General features: G+C 48.2%; 2 protein-coding genes across 5 annotated transcripts in view; one reads left to right on the top strand and one right to left on the bottom strand.

Annotated features, from left to right (window-relative positions):
- The window catches only part of Foxp3 (forkhead box P3), a 19,369-nt gene extending 12,948 nt beyond the window's left edge, over positions 1-6,421 (bottom strand). The window contains exons 1-3 of one of the 3 annotated variants that reach the window (XM_052170381.1): positions 6,333-6,421; positions 3,034-3,070; positions 2,444-2,871 (exon numbers count right to left, since the gene is read on the bottom strand). In XM_052170381.1, the coding sequence (XP_052026341.1) occupies positions 2,444-2,462 (19 nt within the window). In that variant the 5' untranslated portion in view covers positions 2,463-2,871; positions 3,034-3,070; positions 6,333-6,421. Of the gene's footprint in view, positions 1-1,062; positions 2,872-3,033; positions 3,071-6,332 lie in introns of those variants that run through there. The other 2 variants (XM_052170382.1, XM_052170383.1) reach the window with 2 other exon arrangements.
- On the top strand, positions 6,409-21,799 carry Ppp1r3f (protein phosphatase 1 regulatory subunit 3F). Of its 2 annotated transcripts, none has more exons than XM_052170376.1 (4): positions 6,409-7,476; positions 16,313-16,365; positions 16,662-16,741; positions 19,480-21,799. In XM_052170376.1, the coding sequence occupies exons 1-4, from the start codon at positions 6,476-6,478 to the stop codon at positions 20,752-20,754; spliced, it is 2,409 nt and encodes an 802-aa protein (XP_052026336.1). In that variant the 5' UTR covers positions 6,409-6,475; the 3' UTR covers positions 20,755-21,799. The 2 variants fall into 2 exon arrangements, with proteins under 2 accessions (XP_052026336.1, XP_052026337.1); XM_052170377.1 differs by having other exon boundaries at positions 19,483-21,798.
- The last annotated feature ends 1,912 nt before the right edge of the window (positions 21,800-23,711 follow it).

Genomic DNA, 23,711 nt, shown 5'->3' on the forward strand with positions numbered 1-23,711 from the left:
AGAAACCTGAATATCCCAGCATCAGCACTTCATCCAGGCAATCAAAATTCATGGTAATGTGAGAACAGTCATGGCAGACATAAAAGATCACATGTCCATTTTTTTTTAGCATGCTACAAAAATGGTATGGCTTGAATAAAGCAGAAACAAACCCAATATACAGCATGGTTCTAATTAGTTTAAAAATAACTAATAGCAGACAGCAAGAACTTACCATATACCAGGCACAATGCCACAGGACTAAGCGTGCAGAGACCAGCTCACTCTAGTCCTGAACTGCCTGCTTTCCCTGGACATGGATTCTGGTCACAGTCATACAGTCCTTTGCTAAACCATGGTTGACCAAGAGCGTTCTCTTATGTGACATAAGCAGACGTTCAGTTAAATGCTAAGGCTGACCAGACAGCTCACAAACCTCCTAAGACACACAGAATGGATGCCTATTCTTGGAAACCAGAGCTCTTGAGCTATTATTATTAAGTGCCAGTGGTGTACAAATGTCTGTGCTGGATACCAGGTGCAAAAACAGTTGAAGGAAGGTGAGCCACGAGTCAGAGAGGAAAGCAATGGAACGTGGGTGGCCAGGCTGGAAGAGACAGACAGGAATATAGTCAGAGTCTGGGAAAGAGCCAGAGACTGGGCACCGAAGGAGGAAAGACAAGAGACAGGCAAAGAAGCAGAGTGGGTCAGGAGAAGAAATGGAAGACAGCAGGAGGAAAAGAAACAAGAGATGCAGTTGTAGTTTCTAGTTATAGCTGCACAACATTTTGAGTTGTCCAAAGCTCTGGCATTCCTGGAGACCAGCCATTCATAGACATACATTAAAAAAAATCCTGTCTATTTGTGTATCACACAACCAATGTACTTCTTTTTGCCCCAGTCTAAGGACCAACTGCTCCACCTATCTGGCATTTAGGATGAATGGTATTCGTTTCAAAAGTCCTTACCTGAAGTGGCTGGTGTTTCCAGTTGTACTGGAGGGCTCCTGACACCCACCCCCAATACTTCCCTGCCACTTTGTCCAGCAGCGCTGTGTCTGGTGGGGGAGAGCAGGACACTCACCTTGGTGAAGTGGACTGATAGAGAGGGATCAGCCTGCCTTGTGGGAAACTGCCACATTATCAAAAACAACTTTGCTTTTATACCGAGAAGAAAAACCACGGCGTGGAAGCCGCAGACCTCTCTCTTCTAATAATCCAATTTTTTTTTTGATGAGTGTGTGTGCTGATAATCACAGGGTGGGGGGGGTTCTTGTAGTTTTTTTTTTTCTCTTCGCTCTCTCGCTTTGTTTATTCTTTTCTTATGAGACTTAAACGGAAATTTTGAAATTTTGGGTTTTTTCTTTGCCCTTTACAAGTCATCTGAAAATATGATTTCTTCCCCTCACCACAGAGGTAAAAGGTATCAATGAGATAACAGGGCTTATGAGAAACCACAATTTCTTAAACAAAAGTGTGTAGAGTCAGAAAAAAAAAAACTGAGGGAAAATAAGTCAAATCACAAAGGCCTCCCGAGGCAGGTAGAAACACCATTCTGTGCGTGAGATGTTTGAGGATCGCTGGGTTGAACAGAAGAAGGCATCTGAAGGCTGCTGTGGGAATGGGAAGCAGCAAAGGCTGAGATGGGCCAGTGCTTGGACTCCAGAGGCTTCCTTCTGCTCCTAACCCGTGTTTCCTTAGGGAGCATTAATGTGATCACCACCACCCATGGTGCTGAGGCTTGGCAGAGCTGGACACTCCTGTAGCCTTTCTTCCCATAGAAGGCAAGAGGCATGGAAGGCGATTCATGGAGGAAAAAAAAATGGGCTATACTCCCCCTACACATTCACAGAATCAAAGAGTCTCAGAATCGCTGGCTCCCAGAATCTGTTGAGAATCTCTGAGTGAGGAGGAAAGTATCTCCACATCATGTTTATGCTCGAGCACCCTGACCCAGCAGCCACCCACCTGGGAACAGCCCTAACGGCTGTTAATGCAGCCAGCATCACCAAGAAGGGCTAAGGGGAGAAAGTGTGGGCATGCGGCTCAGTGGCAGAGGGCTTGTTTAAATTAACATGCACAAGGCTATGGGTTATTAAAAAAAAAACATATATAAAGCAGCCCAGGGTCCCTGTCCTGTCAGGAGCAATAGAACCATAGCCTGATGATTCTAAACTTTGCAACATTCTATTCCCCAAAGCCCCAGTTTCCCCCAGTATCACATGCCAACAATCCCAGCACCCCAGAAACTGAGGCAAAAGAAACAAAAGTTTAAGGCTGCTTGGAGCTATATAGCCAGATTCTGTAGGGGAAAAAAACAGCAAAAGGAAAGGAAAGGTCCAGTTTGCAAAGGTTGAGGATTCTAAACAACGGCCATAATTTTGGTAGTCAACATTTATCTAGAATTTTCTGCATTCCAGACAGAGCTGGAACACTTCTCGCAAACAGTTGTGTTCAGTCCTCACCCTTTGAGGTCCATCTCATCCTGACTGTATTGCTATTAGACCGACAGGCAAAATGGAGGTGCAGCTTGCTGAAGATCACAAAGTTGGAAAATAGGGGTTCTTAGCACTGGGCTCTGAAGTGACCAGTTTTTCCGAAGCCAACAGTGTTCTAGAAGGTTCTAGGACTTGGAGACTCTTCTGGAGCTTGATGTTTGTGAGGTTTTAAGGTTTGGATTCAAGATTTGGCAGCTACATTTCCTCGATTTGGCACAGACCTGCTTGCTCCCTGTAACCACTGTTGAATACAGACCAGCTTCCACAGAGTTTTTTCCCTGACAAAGCAAGGCTAAGGCTTCCAGCCTTTGGTGTCCTGGCGTCGTGCGTAGCTAAGAGTTCCAGGTATCCAAGTGCATGGCCAGCACCACCTTTTTGCAAGACTGGCTTCAGGCCTGAGGAAGAGAGAATACAAATAAGTTTATTCTCATGATGCTAACATAGTAAATAATACCCACACTCCTTTGCTCACTCCCTCACTTGCCACTTTGTGTCCTTTCCCTCTATCTTCTGAGCCCCCTCCCCAAAAGAGAGTGACTTTCCTCATCTTAACTTACCTTGTTGGAAAAGACAGGACTGGAACGGATGGCCTGGCTTTATAAAGACAAGAGGGGAAAACAAAGTGAACTAGTGAATAGAAAAAAAAAATAGACCTAAAAATATCAGCCAACAACAACAACAATTAAAAAAAAAAAAAAAAAACCTCAACCCTTCCTACCATTATCTCAAAGCAAAACTTTCACTGGTTGGGGCTTCTAAGTTGGTGGGACATGTCTAAGACCAAACATGGCTTGTGTGGTGGCTGGAAGCCGGGGGGAGGTCCTGAGTTGAGGGGGAGGGAGCGGCGGACGGAGGTGGGATGAGGTCCTCTTACTTTGGAGGTCTGCAGGGATCCTAGGACCTTAACAGTTGTGGGTGTATGTGGGAGGGGATGGGGGAGGGGTGGAGAACATACTAACAGGGAGCATTGGGCAGCTGACTGGAGCTATGCCCCAAAGTTAACGATCCTTCTCCTTGTACACTTGGGTCCAACTTGTTCCTGCATCTTCTATGTCTCTGGACAGTTCTAGTCCCCTGCCCTAGCACTTGTCTCTTTTTGGAATAGGTACTCATTTTCTCAGGGTACATGGTCCGGTCTGTATCCTTCTTTATATCCTTGTCACCATCTTCCTGCCATTCTGTGAGAAAGCTTGGTCATGGAGGTGGTAGGAAAAGTCAGTGAGGGGTAAGTGACCCAGGTTTCCAGGAGGCTACTTGAATGGGGCTGTGGGTGCTGGAGTGTTAAGTACTGAAGCGTAAAGCCCGGGGCTTTGCAGCATGGTGGCTAGAGGTCAGCTTGTCGGGGGGGGGGGGGGGCGGGTATCTCCTCTCCGCCCTTACTATATTGGCTCACATAGGTTTCTGGGGAAGTGGATTGGGAGGACTAGGATTTAACAGGTCAGGGGAACATCCCCAGGGGAAGGGATCTTTGACAAAGAGCGATGGGGAGCTCTGCAGAGCTGGGAGGGAACGGTCAATGTGAATGTCCAGAGGTGAGTATGCTGGATTTGTACAGAGTCAACAAGGAGTCTGGGGTGGCTGCAGTGGTGTGAGTGGAAGGGAGAGAACAGGAGGTAAGGTGAGGGAGGGCTAGTTGGCTTGTGCTTTTACGACACGGTGACGGTTTGGCTTTTCCTCTAAGTGTAGAGGAAGCCAGAGGAGTGTTGGGAGCAGAGAGACATTATTGTTAGGACTTAAGAGGATCTCTTAGATTGCTGAATATGGAATAGGGGGTAGAAACACAGGATGGAGAGCAACCAGGGGGAGGCGACTGCAGTAGTCCAGGGGACTGGGACTGAGGCTGGTCCTGTTGATAGAGTGGGAGTGAAAAGGTGGATTTGGGATTTTAAACACTGATGCTAGAGATGGGGCCCATTCACCTGCTAGGAAGTGGTTTTTACCACTGAGCTGCACCCAACCCTTTATATTTTTTAGACAAGGTCGCACTTGCAGCCTAGGCTTGGAGTTCAGTGATTCTCCTGCCTCAGCTCCTTGAGTGCTGGGATTACAGGCACACATCACCATATCCTGCTGGGGAAATACTTTGGATAGATAACCTGCAGGATTTGCTGAAGAATGAGACTCCCAGGCAAGAGCAGGACGCAGTCGATACCTAAGATGGGCAGATAGGATGGAGCCCTGAGGTCACTGGCTGCCTTGAACTTTCAGATGAGAAAAATGTTCTCCCTTCATTATGGCATTATTCTTCGGCTGCTTGTAGCTAGACATATTCCTTCCATGACCCTGGACACAGACTGGAGGAGCAGAGAGACTGTGGGGGCCAAGGGATGGCCTTCCCGTTAGGGGTGTTATGAGGGTTAGATAACCTGGCATATGACAGACAGTAAGTCTTAATAAGTTAGTGAATGGGAGTGGGGGATGTGTGAATGAACATGCTGGCAAAATCTAGTCCATTGCCATAGGAGGTGCGATCTCAGAGGGAGAATAAAAAGAATTGACTAGATGAAAGAAACAGATGGGACAGCACTCTGAGCAGAGGAGATGGGGAGAGGGGGGGAAAGAAAGCCACTGTAGGGTGCAAAGTGTCAAAATGAGCAAGAAGGCAGGACTCTGGTTTGAACTTATATTAGCTGATCAGCTTGTGATGACAGACTGTCAGAGTCAATGTGTGCTAAGTGTGAGCTGGAAAAAGCTAATTCTTCAAAAAGAAAAAAAAAAGGGTTCTATTTCCTATTTTGTGATTGATTCATGCAATGGTGCCAAGTCCGGAAGAACATCAATGCTCAACTGGGGACATTAAGGAACAGGCAAGAACGTTCTTGGCTAGTTGCACTGGTCATGAAAAGGCAGGGCGGTGTGTGTGGTGGATCTGGGGCCGGCCAGGACACACCTAGTAACTGATAGAACTGTTTTGCTTTGGTCTCACAATACTGTGTGCAGTGTGGGCTTTTAGGGGCTCTGGGAATTCGTGGGGCCATGCATGGGGAGTCGTGGAAGATTAGGGAAAGGCAAAGCCCAGTCATATTGGCTGACTGCATTCTGATTCTGTGTTCACTCAGTAGCTCAGCCTCAGCCTATGCACCTTCTTCCAATTTAACCTATTTATTGGCTACTCATCCTTTCTTCACAGCACCTACATCCTTGGGTGTGCTTTCCCATCTTGCCTCCACAGTTTCCTTCTGGCTACATTTCTCTAGCTTCGGCTTTGGTTAATCCCATACTGGCACTGTCCTTTGAGATATCAGAGCCTTCACCCTGGCTCCCCAGCTCTTTCTCTCTCCCACCTTCCCTCCTCACATGCCCCAGTGCTCCCCGGCAACCCCGCTACAGCCCCGCCTCTGTTTCTGCTCACACACAGCCTTCCAGCCTCCGTTCAGTCTCTGTATTGGCTAGATCCACCCTGTTACCGCCTCTTGAAGCCATAGTGTGTGCTCACAAGACTCCCCATTGGCTCATGTAACCATTATCGTCATTCTGTCTCTACATCATTCGCGCGCAGTTCGCCATTGGCTGTTCTTTTTATCTTTCTTACGTCTCACCGCCTACGCAACCTGCGGATCTCCCAGTTTTTGGACCTCTGGGTTCGCTCCCCTTTGCCCCCATCGCCTGTAGCCATTTCATCTTCCCGTTGCCCACCACGCGACGCGTGCTCAGACTTTCCCACTAACTGTCATACTTCTGCTAGCTACATCTTCGGTCCCGCATTAACCCCACTCAGGCCTCTCCATTGATTCCGTTATCATCCCGCCTTCCATACCGCCCACGCTCGGGCGTCCTCATTGGTTGCTAGCTTCTCCTGCTTGTCAATCACCACTACGTCACTCCCGCGTGGCTGTCCATTGGCTGTTGGCCGTACCTGTCTTTATCTTGCCGCCTACGCTCCACTGGAGCCCCACCTCCCCGTTCTGGCGTTCTCATTGGCTGCCCGCCTTTTCAGGCCCTGCCCCCACCGGTCCCACCGCCGGTGCCGTCGGTGCCGCCGCCGCCGCCGCCGCCGATATGGCGCGCACGGCCCCTGTGGAGCCACCGTTGCGGCATCCCGCGCCCCCGTCGCCGGTTGCGGGAGAGCCCCGCGCCTCGGCTGAGGCGGCGGTGGCCCCGCGGAGGGTGCTGTTCGCTGACGAGGCCCTGGGGCTGCCTCTGGCGCAGCTACGCCGCTACCGGCCGTGGGGCGGGCCCGGGGCGGGCAAGATGGCGGCAGCGACCGGGCAAGATGGCGGCGGTGGCGGGGCTGATGAGGACGACGATGGCGAGGATGGGGATGAAGGGGAGGAGGAAGAGGAGGCTTTTCCCGATCCCCCTCCGCTGTGCCCTGTTCCCGCTGGCGGGGGGTTTTACCTGGTGCCCACATTTTCGTTGCCGCCCGCGCTGGGCCGTCTGGAGCGGTTGGGGCGCGTGATGGTGGAGTTGGAGGCGCTGCTGCCGCCTCCTGGAGCGGTTCCCGGGGGTTCCGGGGTGTGGGTGCCTGGGGGGCGCCCGCCAGTGGTGCGCGGGTTGGTGCGCGTGCTGAACCGCTCCTTCGAGAAGGCGGTGCACGTGCGGGCCTCACACGACGGCTGGGCTACTTTCTGCGACCACCCAGCCCGCTATGTCCCACGCAGCCCGCCTGGGGCTGGAGTGGGAGGAACAGGAGCAGGAGATCCCCTCCTGGATCCGGGTCTAGGTCTGGGCCCTGGCCAGATGTCTGCCTCCTCACCCGACGACGGTGGCCGCACTGACCGCTTTGCCTTCCAGCTGCCCTTTGCCGAGGGTGCGGGCGATGGGGCGCGCCTCGATTTCGTGGTGCGCTATGAGACCCCCGAGGGCACTTTCTGGGCCAACAACCATGGCCGCAACTACACTGTCCTGCTCCGGATCGCACCCGCTCCCATACCCACTGATGCTGAAGGGCTGCCCCAGCAGCAGCAGCTGCAGCAGCTGGAGCCACAGCCTGAGGGCCAGGGTCCTGTGGAGGCTGAGGCCAGGCAGCTGAAGAGCTGCATGAAGCCGGTGAGGCGCAGGTAATGTTTGCCAGCGCCACCTCCACCAACACAGGGCTGGATGTAGAGTGGAGGACCAGCCTCCCATTCCAGAAGTCCCCCCTCCCCCAGGCCTGCCCTCCAGGCAGGAGGGTGCATTCGGTCAAAGAGTAGTGGAGGCCCAAAGTGTGCTAGGCCCTGTTTTAAATACTGGGGTACCATCCATTTATTGAGTTCCACTATAAGGCCCTGAACAAGACAGACACCTTCCCTGTCCCTAACCATCCCGCAAGGCTCCTCTGGGAAACAATGCAAAAAGCAAACAAGCAGATAAGATAAATAGGGCTAAGGTTAGTGCTGAGAGGAAAATAACTGTAAGGCTCTGGAGGGAGTGGCTGCTGCAGACGTGTTGAGGGTGAGAGCTCTTGTGAAGAGTCCCAGACGGTGATAACGACGAGTTATGGACGAGCGAGTTGGTAGAATTTGGACCAGGTAGGACTCTTTCTGAGGAGGTGGCATTTGAACTTGAGTTCGGAGTGGTATGGAGCAGTGGTGTGCATACATGGAAGGAAGCTGTAGGTAGTGGGGACAGCAAATTCAGAGGTCCTGAGTTGCTTATGGGTTTGGTATGAATGTCAGCCCCGTGCTGGAGGGCAGAGAACTTGCGGTGCGAAGGTGTGGACTAAGGGTCCCCCGGTGTGGAGAGTCGGATCTGATTCCTATCTGACCCAGCAGGAAGCCAGAGTTAGAGAAACTGGTTGAGGAAGTGGTGGTACTTGGCTTTTTAGTTTCAACCATTTCTGGCTTTGAAGTCTATGTACACTTTTTTTTTTTTTTACTGTTCCTCTGGTAGTCTGAGGCCTCCTGTGGAGTTTAGGGAGTGAGGCTATATTCTCACATAGAAACGTTAGCCTTGGCAAGGTGGAAACAGATGAGAAGCGGACTTGAAGCTCACCCCCCCTCTCTCTTTCTCTCTTTCTCTCTTTCTTTCTCTCTGTCTGTCTGCACACGTCTTATAAACTGACTGATAATGCTTTTCTAGGTCTTTACCAGGGCAATACGTTTGTCAAGGGCAACAGCCAGCCAGGCACTGCCCGGGGTCAGTTAGATGCCCTATGAAATGCATACATTTTCCTGCTCCTATGAGACATGGGAATGGGAGGTCGCTCTTTTGGCCCTTGGAAGCTGCATGAAGGAGCAGGGTGCTGTGGGATCTGCTGGTTGTGCTAAGGGCTTAGACTGTGAGTGGTTCTGAAAGGTTTAGCTCTTAGTTGATGGACCTTGAAGCATTAAGAACTTGGAGTCTGGCATTAGATTACCTGGGTTCAAACCCTATGCCTGCCACTTTCTAGTGTGACGTATCCAATTCTTAACCGCACTGAGCCGTAAATAACTACCCTCATCTGTAAAACAGGTTATTATGGCACATGCCGCACAGGATAAATAGAAGCACTCAGGATTGAGCCCAGTTCCAAGTAGTGCCATAGTGCTGTTAATTAGCATTAATGCTTAGGTGCTCAAGTACTGTCCATGTATCTCTCTCCCAAACTCAGCTTTGTTGTGTGGTCTTGTCTCAGTCTTATCATTTGTCAGAGAGGAATGGCTTTGCCATTGTGTGGTTAAATTGTGTGCAGCACCCGTGGGCAAGGTAACTGAGGCCTAATTGTAGCTGTAAGAGGTCTGGTGGTCAGCGTTTCTTGATCTCTGATAAGAGAGGTAGGGACATTCTCCTCTTGAGGTCCGCTGAATGTGCTGTTGATTGTAGGCGCTGTACTGAGTCCTAGTTACTGGGAAGTGGGGAAGTGGGGAACTCGGGAACTCGGAGAGGGGCTCCAGCTCGCTCAGAGTCACTCAGTTAGGAAATAGAAGGCCAGGGAAGACATGTTAGGGACGCTAGTTTAAAAAACAATTCTGCATTTTACTGTTGTGCTTTTCCCTTTCCCCTTGGACCTGTTATGCGTGCTTCATGTTTTATTGAGATATACAGAAGTGGCTGACCCTGAGGGCATGGCTCAGAAGATTTACACATATGTATGCACTGGTGTAGCCGCCACCCAGTTCCTGTGCCCCCAGAATCTCCTGTCTTTCAATCACTTCTCATCCCATCGGCAGTGGTGGGAGCCTTTCTGGAAGACAGGACAGTTGGGTACTGAATTTTGATCATTTTCAAGAATGTGAAAGGAAGGGAACAGACAAATCAAAATTTTGCCATGCCAGGGTGGGTGGAGAGGGTGTTTTTCTTTTAAAATACATGGGTGGTTTTAAGGAGAAATTTAAGTAGTTCATTTAGACAATTGTTTTGGTAGCTGGCCCCATGTTTGTGGTTCCCAACGTGACTTGAGATGTTATTTTAAGTGGGCAGATGGCTTTTTGATAGCTTCTTTATCTTTTGATCTCAGCTCTTGCAAAGGGGAGGCTGGTGTGCACTGCTAGATCAGCGATAAGGTTTTCTTTGTAGGTCGGTGGCTTTCCTAGCAAATACATTTCAACTTATTGTTTTAAGGCCTGTGTGCTGCTGCTGATTTGAAGTGCTGTTGAAGAACAGCTACCCCCTGTGATCTAGCCCTCTGGGGAAATGGCGGTGGACCTCAGGGGATACCCTTTTCTTATCTGTGGGAGGCCTGCTGTAGAGGGCTTCAGAACTGTTGGCCGCAGGCCCACTGTGCAGCTGGCCCTTGTCAGGTGGGGTCAGAAAAGATGATTGGCAGCCATGAGGAGGCTCAAGTGGCTGCTTTCCCTGGCTTGCAGGACCAGGTTTTCAGTACCCAGCAGGTTTAGAGATAATCCGGCAGCAGCATTTTTGGTAGGGCCTGTTATGTGCTGAGCGCAGTGCTAGGAACAAGCAGAGAAGATACAGACTGGTTCTAAGACTCCCAGGGGCTTGTGGTAGAGCCAGATGGCAAGGCTTGTGTGAGGCATTACCAAGTGACACGTGGCTGAGCCCCTTTCCTTGCTGGGCACTTTGCTGAGTGTTTTTGTATAGTCTCATTTGTTCTCGACAGTGCTTTCTGTGAGCTAGATTACTTTAAATCCCTCTTCTCTGGGTGAGCACAAAGGCTTTGAGTCCTCAGTGCTTGGACTGAAATGGGAAAGGGCCCTTCTGGTGTGTCTTGGCTTTACACTCTGAGGAGGTATCCTATTCCTCTTAAAGGCCAACAAAACTCTGTCTGGCCCGTCACCACCCTCACTGGTGCCTGCGCTGGCCTCTGCTAGCATTTAGTCTGCCTTTCTATTGCTTTCTGCTCCCAGTTCTTGGCGCCACATCTCTTCTGTTGTTCCTGCTGCTTTGGGGTTGTCACTCATACTGTTTGCTTCACCAAGAACGCGTTACCTGTACCCCTCAGCTTCTCCTGGAGACTCCTCGGTTCTAAGAGGGTTTCCTCGCCTCTTGAAGTCCCCAGTTTTGTTCACAGCACTGATCAGCAAGTCAAGATGGAAGATGCCAGATAGGTTAGCACGTGAGCCTTACCCCAGGTGAAGGGCCATCTTCCATCCTGCCCCATTGTCCTGTGTGTCCTTTGATCCACCCTTGGCTTCTCTTTCGTGGGATCCTTTCAAGTGTTCTTTACCTTTAGACTTTGTCTTTTGCTTCCTCAAATACAATAGAAACCGTAAGAATGGATTGCCTGCCCCTTAGAACCCCAGTCTGAACACCAAGACCCTCACATTGTAGCTGAGGCGGGGTCCCTCGTTCCCATTTCAGGCCAGTCCTTGTTCTTTGAAGCCCCGTTTGTCTTCCATCAGGCTCTTTGCAGGGCCGTCCTCTCTGCTGACCTGGCCTCAGGCCAGGCCTCAGTCTTAATGCTGAGCCTCCGTGCCCTCAGCTTCTGCTCGGCACTTGGTGATCTCTTGCCCTTGCCCCCTCACCTGAAGAGTCAACAGTACTTGCTTTGTCTGCAGTTTTATTAGTTGCGGCTTTGGCCACGGGCTTTCTTCTTGAAATGGCTAACTACTCCTCCTACTCAGGCCCCCTCTGGCTTTGGGATCACACTTGTTTTCTTCAAACTTGCTTTGTTCTTTCAGCCTTAACTACTAAACTTGGTGTCTCTGCTTGACCAAGTCCTTGGTTCTCTCAGGCTTGACTGTCGCCCACTCAGTGCACCCAGGCAACCTCTTAGTCCGTGACCATGCATGCCCTGCACTTGGCTTCTAAGCATCCATAGGCCCTTGCTGATTCTAGTCTGTGCCAGGGCCTTGTGTTCTAGCATGTTCCTTCCTTCTAAAGGCACTGGCTTCCGTCTTTATTAGGGGACTATTGGGTGACTGCAATGCTAGACTGTAAGCTCCGTGAGGGGTAGGGACATGCTCTGCATTGGTGACCACTGTATTTTCACAGGCCTGCCTTAGTGCACGGCACTTAGTAGGTGCTCAATAAATATTTGTTGAAATAACGAGTTTGAGTATTTTTTCAAATGTCTCCACATCAAATTCTAAATTTCATTGTCAGGTTTGCTCACCAGTGTGTCTCCTGTCACTATCCCTGATACACAGGTTTTAGGTATACCTGTTAACTGAATGGGTAGCTAAGTTGGTGGCCTCTTAGAAATAAGAACAATAGAGTTGAAATGGGGTGAGGTGGGGTGGGGATCATCTAAGTGGTCTGGAGAGAGAATTTCATGAGAAAGTGTCCCTTTGTTCTACAGAAAACTGGTAGGCCATCATGGTTAAGGTTGTGCGCTGGAGGCAGCACACCTAAGTGGCAGAGCAGGGACCTGAGCCCATGTGGCTCTGCCAGTGCTCCAGATCACAACTGCAGCACTAGGCTGCTGGCTGAGTCCTCCAGCCGGCAGTGGCCGCACAAACTGCCTCCTTTTTCAGAGCCCCAGTGTCATTCCCAAAGGATTAGTTTTAAGCACTTTATCGGTGCTTTGCATGTTTCCTCAGTCCATTCAACAGCTCACTGAAGTATTACTATAATTTCTTCCTCAGAGATGAGGAGACTACGGGTGAGGTAATTTGTCCCCGGGTCACACAGCTAGCTGGTATGTGGTACAGCTGAGACTATTCAACAATGCATTTTCTGGCCATTTATTGAGATGCAAAATTCAGTTTGCTAGCTTTGAACAAACATTGAAAAATGGTATAGGAAATAGCACAGCACGTTTTGACGTGCAGTAGAGGTAAGTATTACTTTGAAGAGCAAGTGTTTCAGTTCTCAGTGTGTCTGTGTCTGGATTTACTCATATGAATGTGCGGGCTTAGGTCAGATGGTTTTCTCACCCTGGGTTGTGGCCACAGGAGTGTCAGTGAGATGATGGTTGAGAGGCATGGTAAGCTGGCCACAGTGCACAAGTCCTAGAGTTGAGGCTGACACTCGGGGAAGGCAGGACAGAGCCCTACATAATTTGATGATTTCACAGCCTGCTCACCCCCCCCCACCCCCAAAGCACATGACTTCAGGTGATCAGAACTCAGAGTATCTTGAGGCAACTTTTGGAAGCCACACCCCTCCCCAGACAGCAGTATCCGATTGTCTCCATGGGAGCTGGGCTGTGCGTGTTTCCCTGTGGGGCTCAGCATATGACCCAGTTTGGGCAAGCACAGTTCTTTGAAACTTGGCGTGCTGGGAATGCTCACGTAGGACCCAGATGATGATAGTGGCGGTAGTATTACCGACTCTACTTTGTATTTCTCTTGGGGGCTCGTTAGGCCTCATTTGCTCATTCATTCTGTATCCCTGCTAACTCATCCTTCTGTTCTGGCTTGGCTGGCTTGGGCTGGGGCTGTTGCCACCACTTTCTGAAGTCTCACCCCCTGGTCTCCAGGTACTGTCTAAAGTCAAATAGCTGTTGAGTTTCTTTATGGCAGGAAGGACTTTTACACCCAGTAGAGTGGTCCATTCTACGTAAGATGGGCTGGACTCATTCACAAGTACTCAAGGCATGCCAACACATTCCCAGCACTGTGTGTCCTGGCCCACTGTGTGCTCACTGCCGGAGAGATGCCGCATGGCATTTGTGGGACAGGTGCCAAAAGAGCAGGTTTTGTTCTTGAAAATTAACAGGCACACTGTATGTACAGTTTTGTTTTTAATTTCCTTCCATTTTTCTAAGAACTTGCTGATCGGTAAGTCTGCACACTGCACTCTCTTTCCTCATTTAGATTGCAGTCACAGCTGCTTCCAAAATTTTACTGTGACAGTTCAACGTGTCTCTCTCTCTCTCTCTCTCTCTCTCTCTCTCTCTCTCTCTCACACACACACACACACACACACACACACACACACACACACACACACACACACACTGCCTACTGTTTGAGACACTGTCTTCAAAATGGGGCCAGTTTTGGATGTTATCAGTATGCAGTTTAGTTAGCGGGGATAGAGACAGTTCCTAAAATCATACTTCCTACATTTGGAAAAAGGAAAGGTTGCTGCTTTGAAGGATATATGTAAACTTTTCAAATGACTTTGATGTAGTAACAAAAAGGCCCACAGAGGAGGTGATGAGCACCAGTCTCCCCTGCCCCTGCTTTTCTTTTCAACACTCCGAGCTTGGGAAAACAGCTTGCTGGGTCCTGCTGGCTTTGTGGATCGTGCTTGGGCTGATGTTTACATGGTTTCAGCTGTGGAAGGGGTGTGGCAGCTGCAGACCATTTTTGTAATGTAGTTCCCTTCCTTCATCTAATTAGAAGTCTCTTCCTGCTAGGGGCTGCTGCCTGAGTTCCCTCACATCTAGGACTTAGCAGAAGCTTGGTTGAGCCGGATGGTTGAGCCAGATTACCGGCAAGCTTTTGTAGGCCTGTCTCTGGGAGGAAGGGCTAGTTTTCTGTCCAGTTGGGAATGTTCTTGAAAACTAGAGTTTTTTCTACTTTACTTTTACTTAAGACGATACCAATAGGTTGGTTTTTTTTTTTTTGGTCTTGTTTTTCAACACAGCTGTGTAACCTTGGCTGTCCCTGGAACTCTTTCTGTAGATCAGGCTGGCCCTGACTTCACAGAGATCTGACTGCCTCTGCCTCTCAAGTGCTGGGATTAAGGGTGTGTACCACCACTGCCCAGCTTCAATAAGACAATTCAAAAAAAATATAGGAAGTTACCTCAGCTAGGTCAAACTCATATGGAGCTATAGAGTCAAAGGTCTGGATTTAGACTCACTGGAGAGACTGGTTCAGGTCTAAGATAATTTTTTTTTCTGTATCTTCTTTTCTCATCTGTGTTGTGCGGAAGTTGTTGGCTGGGCTCCTAGAGTCACCTGCCCCAGGCTCTATAATATTCAGACTGAAATACTTCTGGTGGGATGCATGAGCCCTAGACTGTAGAGGAAGACTGAGTGCCCCTTGCAAAGATTCCAGACTCTAGGTCCTTATATACAGTTTAAGTTTCTTCCTTCAAAGTGCTGGTCAAAGGTTCTTGCGGCCACTCTGGTAGTGGTCTAGCCATACATACCATGGGACTGTATGCATAGTGAACTGGAGAGTAAAGAGCAGGAGAAAGCCTTTCTGAAAGGGAGGGAGGGAAGGGATGTGCGTGTCTGTGCTGGATCTTCCCTCTCTTTCTAGATAGGGCTGGAGATTGAGTTGGGCACAGTGACATAGACTCTTATCTTAACAGCATCAGCTTGTTGGTTCAAAAATCTAGGTTTTGATCCTGCCTGCATAATCTTGAGTCATTTCCTTAGCCTCCGCTTCAGAATCAATAAGGTGGGGATGGCAGAACTGGCCCCACTTCAAAGGATTTAGAAGTACCTCCCTCGCAGTCACTGTGAGGATTAAATCAGTACATGTAAGACGTGTAGACCATTGGCTAATCCCACAGTACTGCTAGCGACATTATGTTTTTGCAAAGGCAATTCTGATGAGGTATTTTCTTAAAGTTGCAACTTTTTTTTTTTAAATAAGTGTCAACAGTGTCCTGTCACCTCTTAGGAAGAAAAAGGAGTGATTGTTTCAGTTTCCCACAGGTCTTTGAATCTTGTAATCATTGCTTCCTCCCTCTGCCTCATTTGTGAACATTTGATACCCACTAGTAAGAATAAGAACAGTGATTGGTCCATGATAAAGTTATGCTTCTGGTAGGATCTGGCAGAAGTACTTGGTTTATGTCACTCAGGGATCTAACTGGGCTGGCAGAGGAACAGTTGGACCAGTTTCTCCAATTGATTTAGTTACTGCTGTGTTCCAGGCCAGAGAGTTGGGTTTTTTATCTTTATTCCTCTTGATTCCACTATGTTCTATGTTGCCTACAAGGAGGTTATGGGTTCTGGCAGGCTGGTATGGGGACCAAGGAGGGGTGGAGTAGACGCTCAGGCTTTTCGGACTCCCTTCCCGATCTCCAGTTGCCTTCTCTCCTCCCCTCTGCTTCCTGTGTCCCTCAGTCTTTTCTGTCCACCCTTCTAAAAAAATGGCTTCTAGCTTCTGTGATAACCAGGAACAAACCCTAAATAAGTGATCCAAAAGTACCTGTTGATATTTGGTTTGTAACTATAAAATAAAGAAGCTAGCTACTCAGTAGGAAGGGAATGGCTATATCAATAATGTCAAGGCCACTTGATAGAAGCACAAAGCAGCCGTTTTTTTTTCAATGTTTGCAAAAGTCTATAATGATGTTTCTTACTGTTTAATGGATAAAGCCAGCTGTGAAAGTATGTTTGCAGAATCTAAATGGTTTCAGGGAATGTCTGGAATGAAATTTTCCAAATAGTAACAGTGGTTGCCTCTGGCTCATATGTGATTGTTTTGTTTCCTGAATCCTTATGTTTTTCTGTATTTCGTAAAATTTCTACTGTGATTGCGTAGGACTGAAAAGCAGGGAGAGAGGAAATAGCAGCTGTCAGGTGAAGATGGGTCATCACAGAGGCCCAGAAGGTGCCTCTGTGGGTGGTAGAACTGGCCTCTTAGAGTGTCATATTTATGTGCCGTCTTGTCTGCCTCACAGGCCTCTTGAAGAAGAGCCGAGGATGCAGACTGTGGATGATAATACCCAAACAGGTAAGCAGCGGGCTGCCTCTGAGAGTCCGAGCCTTTTTAATACTTTGTTTTCCATGGTGCTGGGGCTCAATGTGTGTTAGGCAAATGCTCTGCTACTGAGCTATGTCTTCTAACCTTTCTAGTGGCCTTTTACCACTTCTTTCTTCCTTGTGTCTATATAAAAAAGAAAAAGGTCACCTCTTCCTTAGACTGCCACAAAAAGCTTCCAATGCAAACTTCCAATTAATGTCAGAGAGAAGCAGAATGAGGCTGCTTGTGTACCTGTCTTGCTCCAACACTGCCCTTCTCTCTCGCAGAACATTCTGATGTTCGAGAGTCGCTGGGTCCCCTGTTGGCCCCTACCCCTCTCCGTCCATGGCCTCAGATGACACTTCAGGTGAGCAGGCCCTAGTAACCTTGCTGTGAGCAGCCAGATAGGAAGCTCACAGTGTGACCACAATTGGCCCTACTCTTGACTATCCTAGAAGTAGGGGTGGAGGTGGGGAGTGATATCACAAAACCCAGGATTCGATGGGGGTAAGGGAAGGATGAAATCATTCACTTGGGTTTAACTGTTAAGTAGCAAACATTTAGGGAAGGCTTGTCGTGTGCGAGACACTGGAAACCCAACCCAAATGACATCTGTATGGGGATTACATGTTAGGGCAGAAACATATTGTAATAATGGTTTAAATGTGAGGTATATGAGCTGAAGATGAATGCTTAGGTAAAATGGAGGCAGGAGAGGGAGGGAGGGGGGGAGGGAGAGAGGAATGGAGGGAGGGGCTCAAGTGTGGGGCTTGAGAGAAGAACATTCTATATAAGTGAGAAGTCCCTGAGGTGGGGCCTCGACTACTGTCTGTTCAAAACAAGCCTCACAAGGCTGGAGCAGGAGTTCTGTGAAGTGAGGGCAAAGTAGAGGTGGGGATTGAGAGCTGAGGTCAGGGAAGTGGCAGGGAACAGATGGGGTGGGGCCGTGGGGGTGAAGGTAGGGACCTAGGCATTTCAACTCTTAGTGGGGAGGAGTCAAGGGTCAGAGAGACCAGAGCAGAAGAGGAATGTGACCTGCTGCGAGACACTGCTGTGGGGACAGGGCCACCAGGGAGGAGGAGGCATTTAGAATGGCTGTGCTTTAACCTCCATCTGTAGAAACTTTAAAGTAAACACATATAAGAGGCCATGATGAACCTGCATCGCCCAGCCTCATGCAGACCAGCATGTGTGAATTCCTACCTACAGTGGAGCCTGTTCCCGTCCTCATAATCATAGCTCCAAAAATTAACAGTATTTCTTCGTATCAAATGATTAGATTAGTGATACATTTTTTTATGACTATTCCCAGGACCCAAACAAGGTGATCTGTTGTTTTTCTTTCTTCCTTCCTTCCTTTCTTCCTTTCTTCCTTCCTTCCTTCCTTCCTTCTATCCGTCCCTCCATCCGTCCTTCCTTCCTTTCTTCCTTCCATTTTAATTTTTTTGTCTTTTGGTTTTTTGAGACATGTCTTCTTTGCATAGCCCTGGCTATCCTAGAACTTGCTCTAGACCAGGCTGACTTCAAACTCAGAGATCTGCCTGCCTCTGCCTCCCAAGTGCTGGAATTAAGGGCCTGGGTCATCCTGTCAGGCTGATACATTGTTTCTCATCGATATGTCTCTTCCCTTTTTAATAGTCCCCAGGTTTCTTTATTCCACTTTGTTTACTAAACCCTGCTTGTCAAGTGCAGTTCCAACAGAGTCTGAGTTTGGCTGATTAGATTCAGGTTGAAATGCATTTCTTACTCTATTAAAAACATTTAAATTACATTTATTGATTGTGTATTTATCTGGCATATGTACATGTCATGGTATGTGTGTGTGTGTGTGTGTGTGTCTGTGTGTGTGTTGAGGTCAAAGGACAATTTGTGGGAGTCAGTTCTCTCCTGTTGTGTAGGTCCTGGGAGTCACACTGAGCCGACTCACTGGCGCTCTCCCTCAATTTCCATCCATTCATTAATCTTATTTACTTTAGTGTTTTACTAAATTAAATTTACTAAACCATTAAGTTTGCTAAATATATTTATTAAATGTTGTCTATCATTATAAAATTGACTTAAACAGAACTAATTCCATTAAGTTATATTAAATTCTAGATTAAATTCTAGGCTGGACTGAGAGAAAGAGAGACAGGGGGAGGTCTAGTTTGAACAGAAAAGTGATGTAAATATTTAATCCCCTTCTGATTTGTCAACATGCGTTAAAATGTCTTCTCCAAAGATCATCAGGTTTGGTGTGTCACTCGGATTCCAAACATATTAATTGACTTTGAGTCCATTGTATTTGTTTATTTTGATGCTTACATGTAAATAGCTCTCTGTGGCCAGGAGGATTTTTTTTCCTCTTATCATCTCCTTTTACCTAATAACAGTCCCCATTATTCCATGAGCCTGTTCTCGCATCTTGCTATGACAGTATATCATGGCCTTGTACTTTGCCTGCTCTAAGCCTGGAGAAAGCTAGCTCATTCAGAAGGCTCAGTGCAGAATCCTGTCTAGAGACTCAGAGAGGGGCTCAGTGTGAGTGTTGAGACGGGATTGAGAACTATTTTAAAAGACAATTAGGAAATTAGGAAGTAAACATTAACATTTTACTATATTTTTTATTTCTCTCTCTCTCTCTCTCTCTCTCTCTGTGTGTGTGTGTGTGTGTGTGTGTGTGTGTGTGTGTGTGTGTGTAGGTCACAGTACAGCTTGCAGGGATTGGCGTTTTCCTTTCCAACACATGTATGGTACTGGGGATCAAACTCAGGTCATAAAGGTTGGCAGTAAATGCTGTTACCCTCTGAGCCATTCTGCTTGCCCAGAAATCAATTATTTTTAAGAGAATTCCTTTGTTACGGACAGTTGTCCACTGTGTGCTGATGCCCAGTGAACCACATAGCGTCATCACCTGCAAAAGGAAGTCATGCCTGTACTTGCTTGAGCTTTGCCCTTTGCATATACAAGACCGAGTCTTTGGTGGCGAGAGAGTTACCTGGGGTTTTTGCTGAGAAAACTCTATAGAGACCGGGCGTGGGCCATACCGGTTCTTACCATGTGTTCTTGTTCCCTCCCTCTTCTGCTTTATTGCATTCTCTCCGGCTCCCATCCACATAATGGAAGCAGGTGTCAGAAGTTATGTTGACCAGCAACACTCAAGAAGAAGGTGACATCCCCAGAAGCAACCCACCTGTGGCTTTTACAGAGGTCCTCCAGGCACCAGCCATCAGGATTCTACCATCAACCGGTGGCCTCGGTGGCCCCCCAAGGGACCAAGCGTCAGGGCCTGATGCAAGTGATAGAGCTGCTGGCCCCTTCCTGGAACCCATCCAGCAGCAGCTGGAGGCTACGTGGGAAAGTGGAGGGGGTCGGAAGCCCCCCGTGGCAGGGGCTCTGTCAGATGAGCCCGCCAGGGGTCTGGAGATTGTGAGTGGTTTGGACGAGTTGCTTGGTGAAGACACCATCGACCAGGAATTGGAGCAGCTCTACCTGTCTCACCTGAGCCGCTTGCGAGCTGTGGCAGCAGCGGGTGGCGGAGAAGGCAGTCCAGATGGCGGCACTTCCCCCAGTCACCCCCTGGGCATACTCACAGACCGTGACCTGATCTTGAAGTGGCCTGGCCCTGAGAGGGCCCTGAACAGTGCTCTGGCCGAGGAGATCACACTGCACTATGCGCGCCTGGGGTGTGGCGTGGAGCTCATCAAAGACACTGAAGACCCGGATGACGAGGGGGACGGTGAAGAGGGCCTCTCCATCACTCCTTCCAGCCCTGAAGGGGACAGCCCTAAGGAGTCACCTCCAGAAATCCTCTCTGGAGCCCGCTCTGTGATAGCTACTATGGGAGATGTGTGGGTTCCGTGGGCCGAGCGCTCTAGATGTGCCAGCCCAGTGGTTCTGGGAACACAGGGTCAGTTCACTGAGAATCCAGAGAAAGGGATAGGCAAGGACACCGACTCTTTGCTCATGAATAGGGTGATAGTTGGGGTGACCAAGTCCTCCGGGGAGGCTGGGACAGAAAGCCAGATGGAGGTTCCTACTGGGCGCAAAAGTGGCTTGATCCCTATTTCTGAGAAAGCGCTGCCTATACCAGTTCAGCAGGAGCCGAGGCCTGCCCCGCTTGGTCCCACAGGGACTGAAGTCGGTCTATCTAGTGTAGCCAAGCCTCATGTGAACTCCCAGGATGAAGAGAGTGGAAGCCTGAACCCCGAGTCCCCAAAGAGGTCTCCCCTGCCAGCGGCCCCTGCAGAATGTGCGTGCGGGTTGGCTCCTCAGCTCCGGGGGCCCTTGACCCAAACTTTGGGTGTCCTGGCTGGGCTAGTTATGGTCCCCGTGGTTTTGAACAGTGGTATGTCCCTTCTGGTGCTTGTGCTGTGCCTCTTCCTGGCCTGGTTCTCGTAGGGGCTGCCTGTAGGATTAGCAACAGCAGGTTTCCTCTTCTCTGGGATCTGGAGATTTATAGTCCCTCTGTCACCCCAGAGCGTTGAGATGAGACCCAGGGCCTGTGTAGCGAGAGACTTTGATTTTGACAGTGCTTGACTGGAGAGCCACTTTCCCATTTCAGAGCTCTCCAATTGGAACCAGGCTTCCTCGTAGTAGTACTTGTGGGGTGGAACACAATGGTGGATGGTGTGAGAAATGTTAGAATGGAACCAGGCATGCCTCCCACCCACCCACCCACCCAACCCCAAGCCTGTATTTATTTTTGTATAATTCTCTGGATGAGGGAGAGTGGTCATAAGCTGGTCTTGGGGCACAATTACCCAGAGATATATTTATTAACAACCAACCTGTGCAAACCTGCTGGAGCTTTATTTTTAATTTAATTTATATAGAGTACATATTATTATATGCCATAATAGAGCTCTATGAGAAATGATGTGTCTTGCTGTGCTGGTCTCCTGTTTGGGCCTGAGTGTATAGGGTGGTCACATCCTAGCCAATGGCACTGGTCCATGGTAGGAGAGGAGATGGTCATGGCCATCTGCCTACTGCTGCCTCCTCAATGTGTCCCTGAGGATCTGTATCTCTTTGCCTTGTGATCCTAATATATGTGGTCCTTTGGTCGTGCATACTTTGTCTGTGGGAGCCTGTGTCTGTGTATTATGGGTGGTTTTGGTGGGAGCCAAGAGGAAGAGTATTGGTGTTAGTGGCTGCAGTTGTGCCTGTGGCCAGCTGTAGGTATGGCGACATGGCTGAGCCATGAGGTTTTGAGATGACTGCAAAAAAGCAGCTTTTGACACTACCAGGGAGACCCCTCCAACCCCTAAATGGGGAAGGCCCCACAAAGGACTTCATGTACTGTGAAAAATTTGTATCAGATTTGTTGTCCACAGACATTGCATTTCTACTCCCAACAGGAAACCCAGAAGCTTTAAAAGAAAGGTTAGATACATTTATTGCATGCAAATAAAAATTCTTGGCATAGCAAAATAAAACACAATATATTTATTTACTTCCCTTTACAGCAAAACGTTAAAAAAAAAAGTGGTAATTGTTTTGGTGATTTTGTTTTATTCATTTAGCAGGGTCTCAGACTGACTGGAAACTCCCAGTTCTCCTGATGCAGCTCCCTAGCAGTAGGGTTATGGGTGTTCGCTAGCAGATATGTCTGCGGGTACCACAAAACTTCTTACAAGAACTATTGTAGGAGCTTTTTCCATTTCTCCCCATTCTTCCAATACTCTGTGCCTTTCTGAAACGGCACCAATCTGTGTTTTTTCCAGCGATGTTAAATCCTGGTGCTGTTGCTGCAATACTTAGGCCTGAATGTCTTCTTACATGGCTTTCTAGCAGCGTTTGACAGTTGGTCATCTCTGTACCAAGCCATTTCTTCACTTGCTTTCCAGGAACCTACTCTCCTACTGGTCCTTATTTCATACTGGCTATTCTAGAATTGTGCCCATCAAGTAGATTTGCCCAGTAAATGCCCATTGGATGAAACACATGGAGGAAATCCAGAGAAGTCTGGCTATCGTTCCACCTCATCTTCACAAATACTGATCAACTGACCACCTCGTCTCTGCCCTGTGGACATAGAGCGAAGAGCTCCCAGTCCAGTGAGGGTGAGAGGCACAAAGAAATCTCTGGGCAGCATGCTCAGGGCACTAACAATGTTAAGTATTATGGGCTGGGAAAGCCCAGGACAGGTGCTTATCCTAGTTCAGAAGCTTTGGAAATCTTGAGTATATGGTACCTGGCCCGGAGTTCTCAAAAGTGAGAAAGCCCAGCAGATAGTGAAGGGGAAGAAAAGACCAGTCAGAAGGAATAGCAAAACACAGCCAATAATAAATACAAAACATCTGTTTTTCAAGTATTATTATTTTTTTTTCTGAGACAGGGTTTCTCTGTGTAGTCCTGGCTGCCCTGGAGTTCACCCTGTAGATCAGGCTGGCCTCAAACTCAGAGACGTTAAAGGTGTATGCCACCATGCCTGGCAGGGATTTTTTTTTTTAAATATAGCTTCTCTGTGATCCTCCTGCATCAGCCTTCTGGGGGTTGAACTTAACAGCATTAATTAACATGCCTGACTTCAAGGAGGTATTTTGACTTTCTCAAATATCAGTGTTCAGATATCTATGGATTTTCACTGATTTCTTTTTAAGATGGACATTTGCTGTATAGCCCCGGGCTGGGCATCTTTCCATCAGATGCCTGGCTTTGATTTGATAATTTTATGATTATTTGGAAAGGTTCCTTATGTCAAATTTTCTGAAAAAAATTAAGATAAGTTACTATCAATATACAACTTATGAAATGCACCCCCAAAAGGAACAGAAAATTTTAAGTAGTTTTATAACCATTGAAGAAACAGAGGTTTCCCTACATAGAAACTCTGGGCCCAGATGGCTTTGCTATTTTAAAACCCAAGGAACAAATAACTTTACTTTCCCAAAACTAGTTCCATGATGTAGAAAGGGAGAACATACTCAATTCATTTAACAGGGCTGGTGAGTCTTGATGTTTTTAAAACTGATGAACTGAAAATGAATATAAACAAAACCATCTCATGAACATAGACAAAAATATTCTAAATCAAATGATTGCTAAGTCTAATATTTATAAAAAGTCTAAGATAGCCAGGCAGTGGTGGCACATGCCTTTAATTCCAGCATTCAGAAGGCAGGGAGATCTCTGTGAGTTCAAGGCCAGCCTGGTCTACAGAGTGAGTTCCTGGACAGTCAGGGCTACACATAGTAACCCTGCCTCACAAAATTAGTCTAAGATGATGAAGTTGAGCCAGGCATGGTGATGTGTGCCTCTACCTTGGTGAAGCAGGAGAATTGCTCTGGTGAAGCCAGCCTTGTGCCCCAGAATGTTTTCAAGACCAGTCTTGACTATATAGCAAAACAGTCTCA

Source organism: Apodemus sylvaticus, chromosome X, assembly GCF_947179515.1.
Source record: "Apodemus sylvaticus chromosome X, mApoSyl1.1, whole genome shotgun sequence".
Taxonomy (NCBI): domain Eukaryota; kingdom Metazoa; phylum Chordata; class Mammalia; order Rodentia; family Muridae; genus Apodemus; species Apodemus sylvaticus.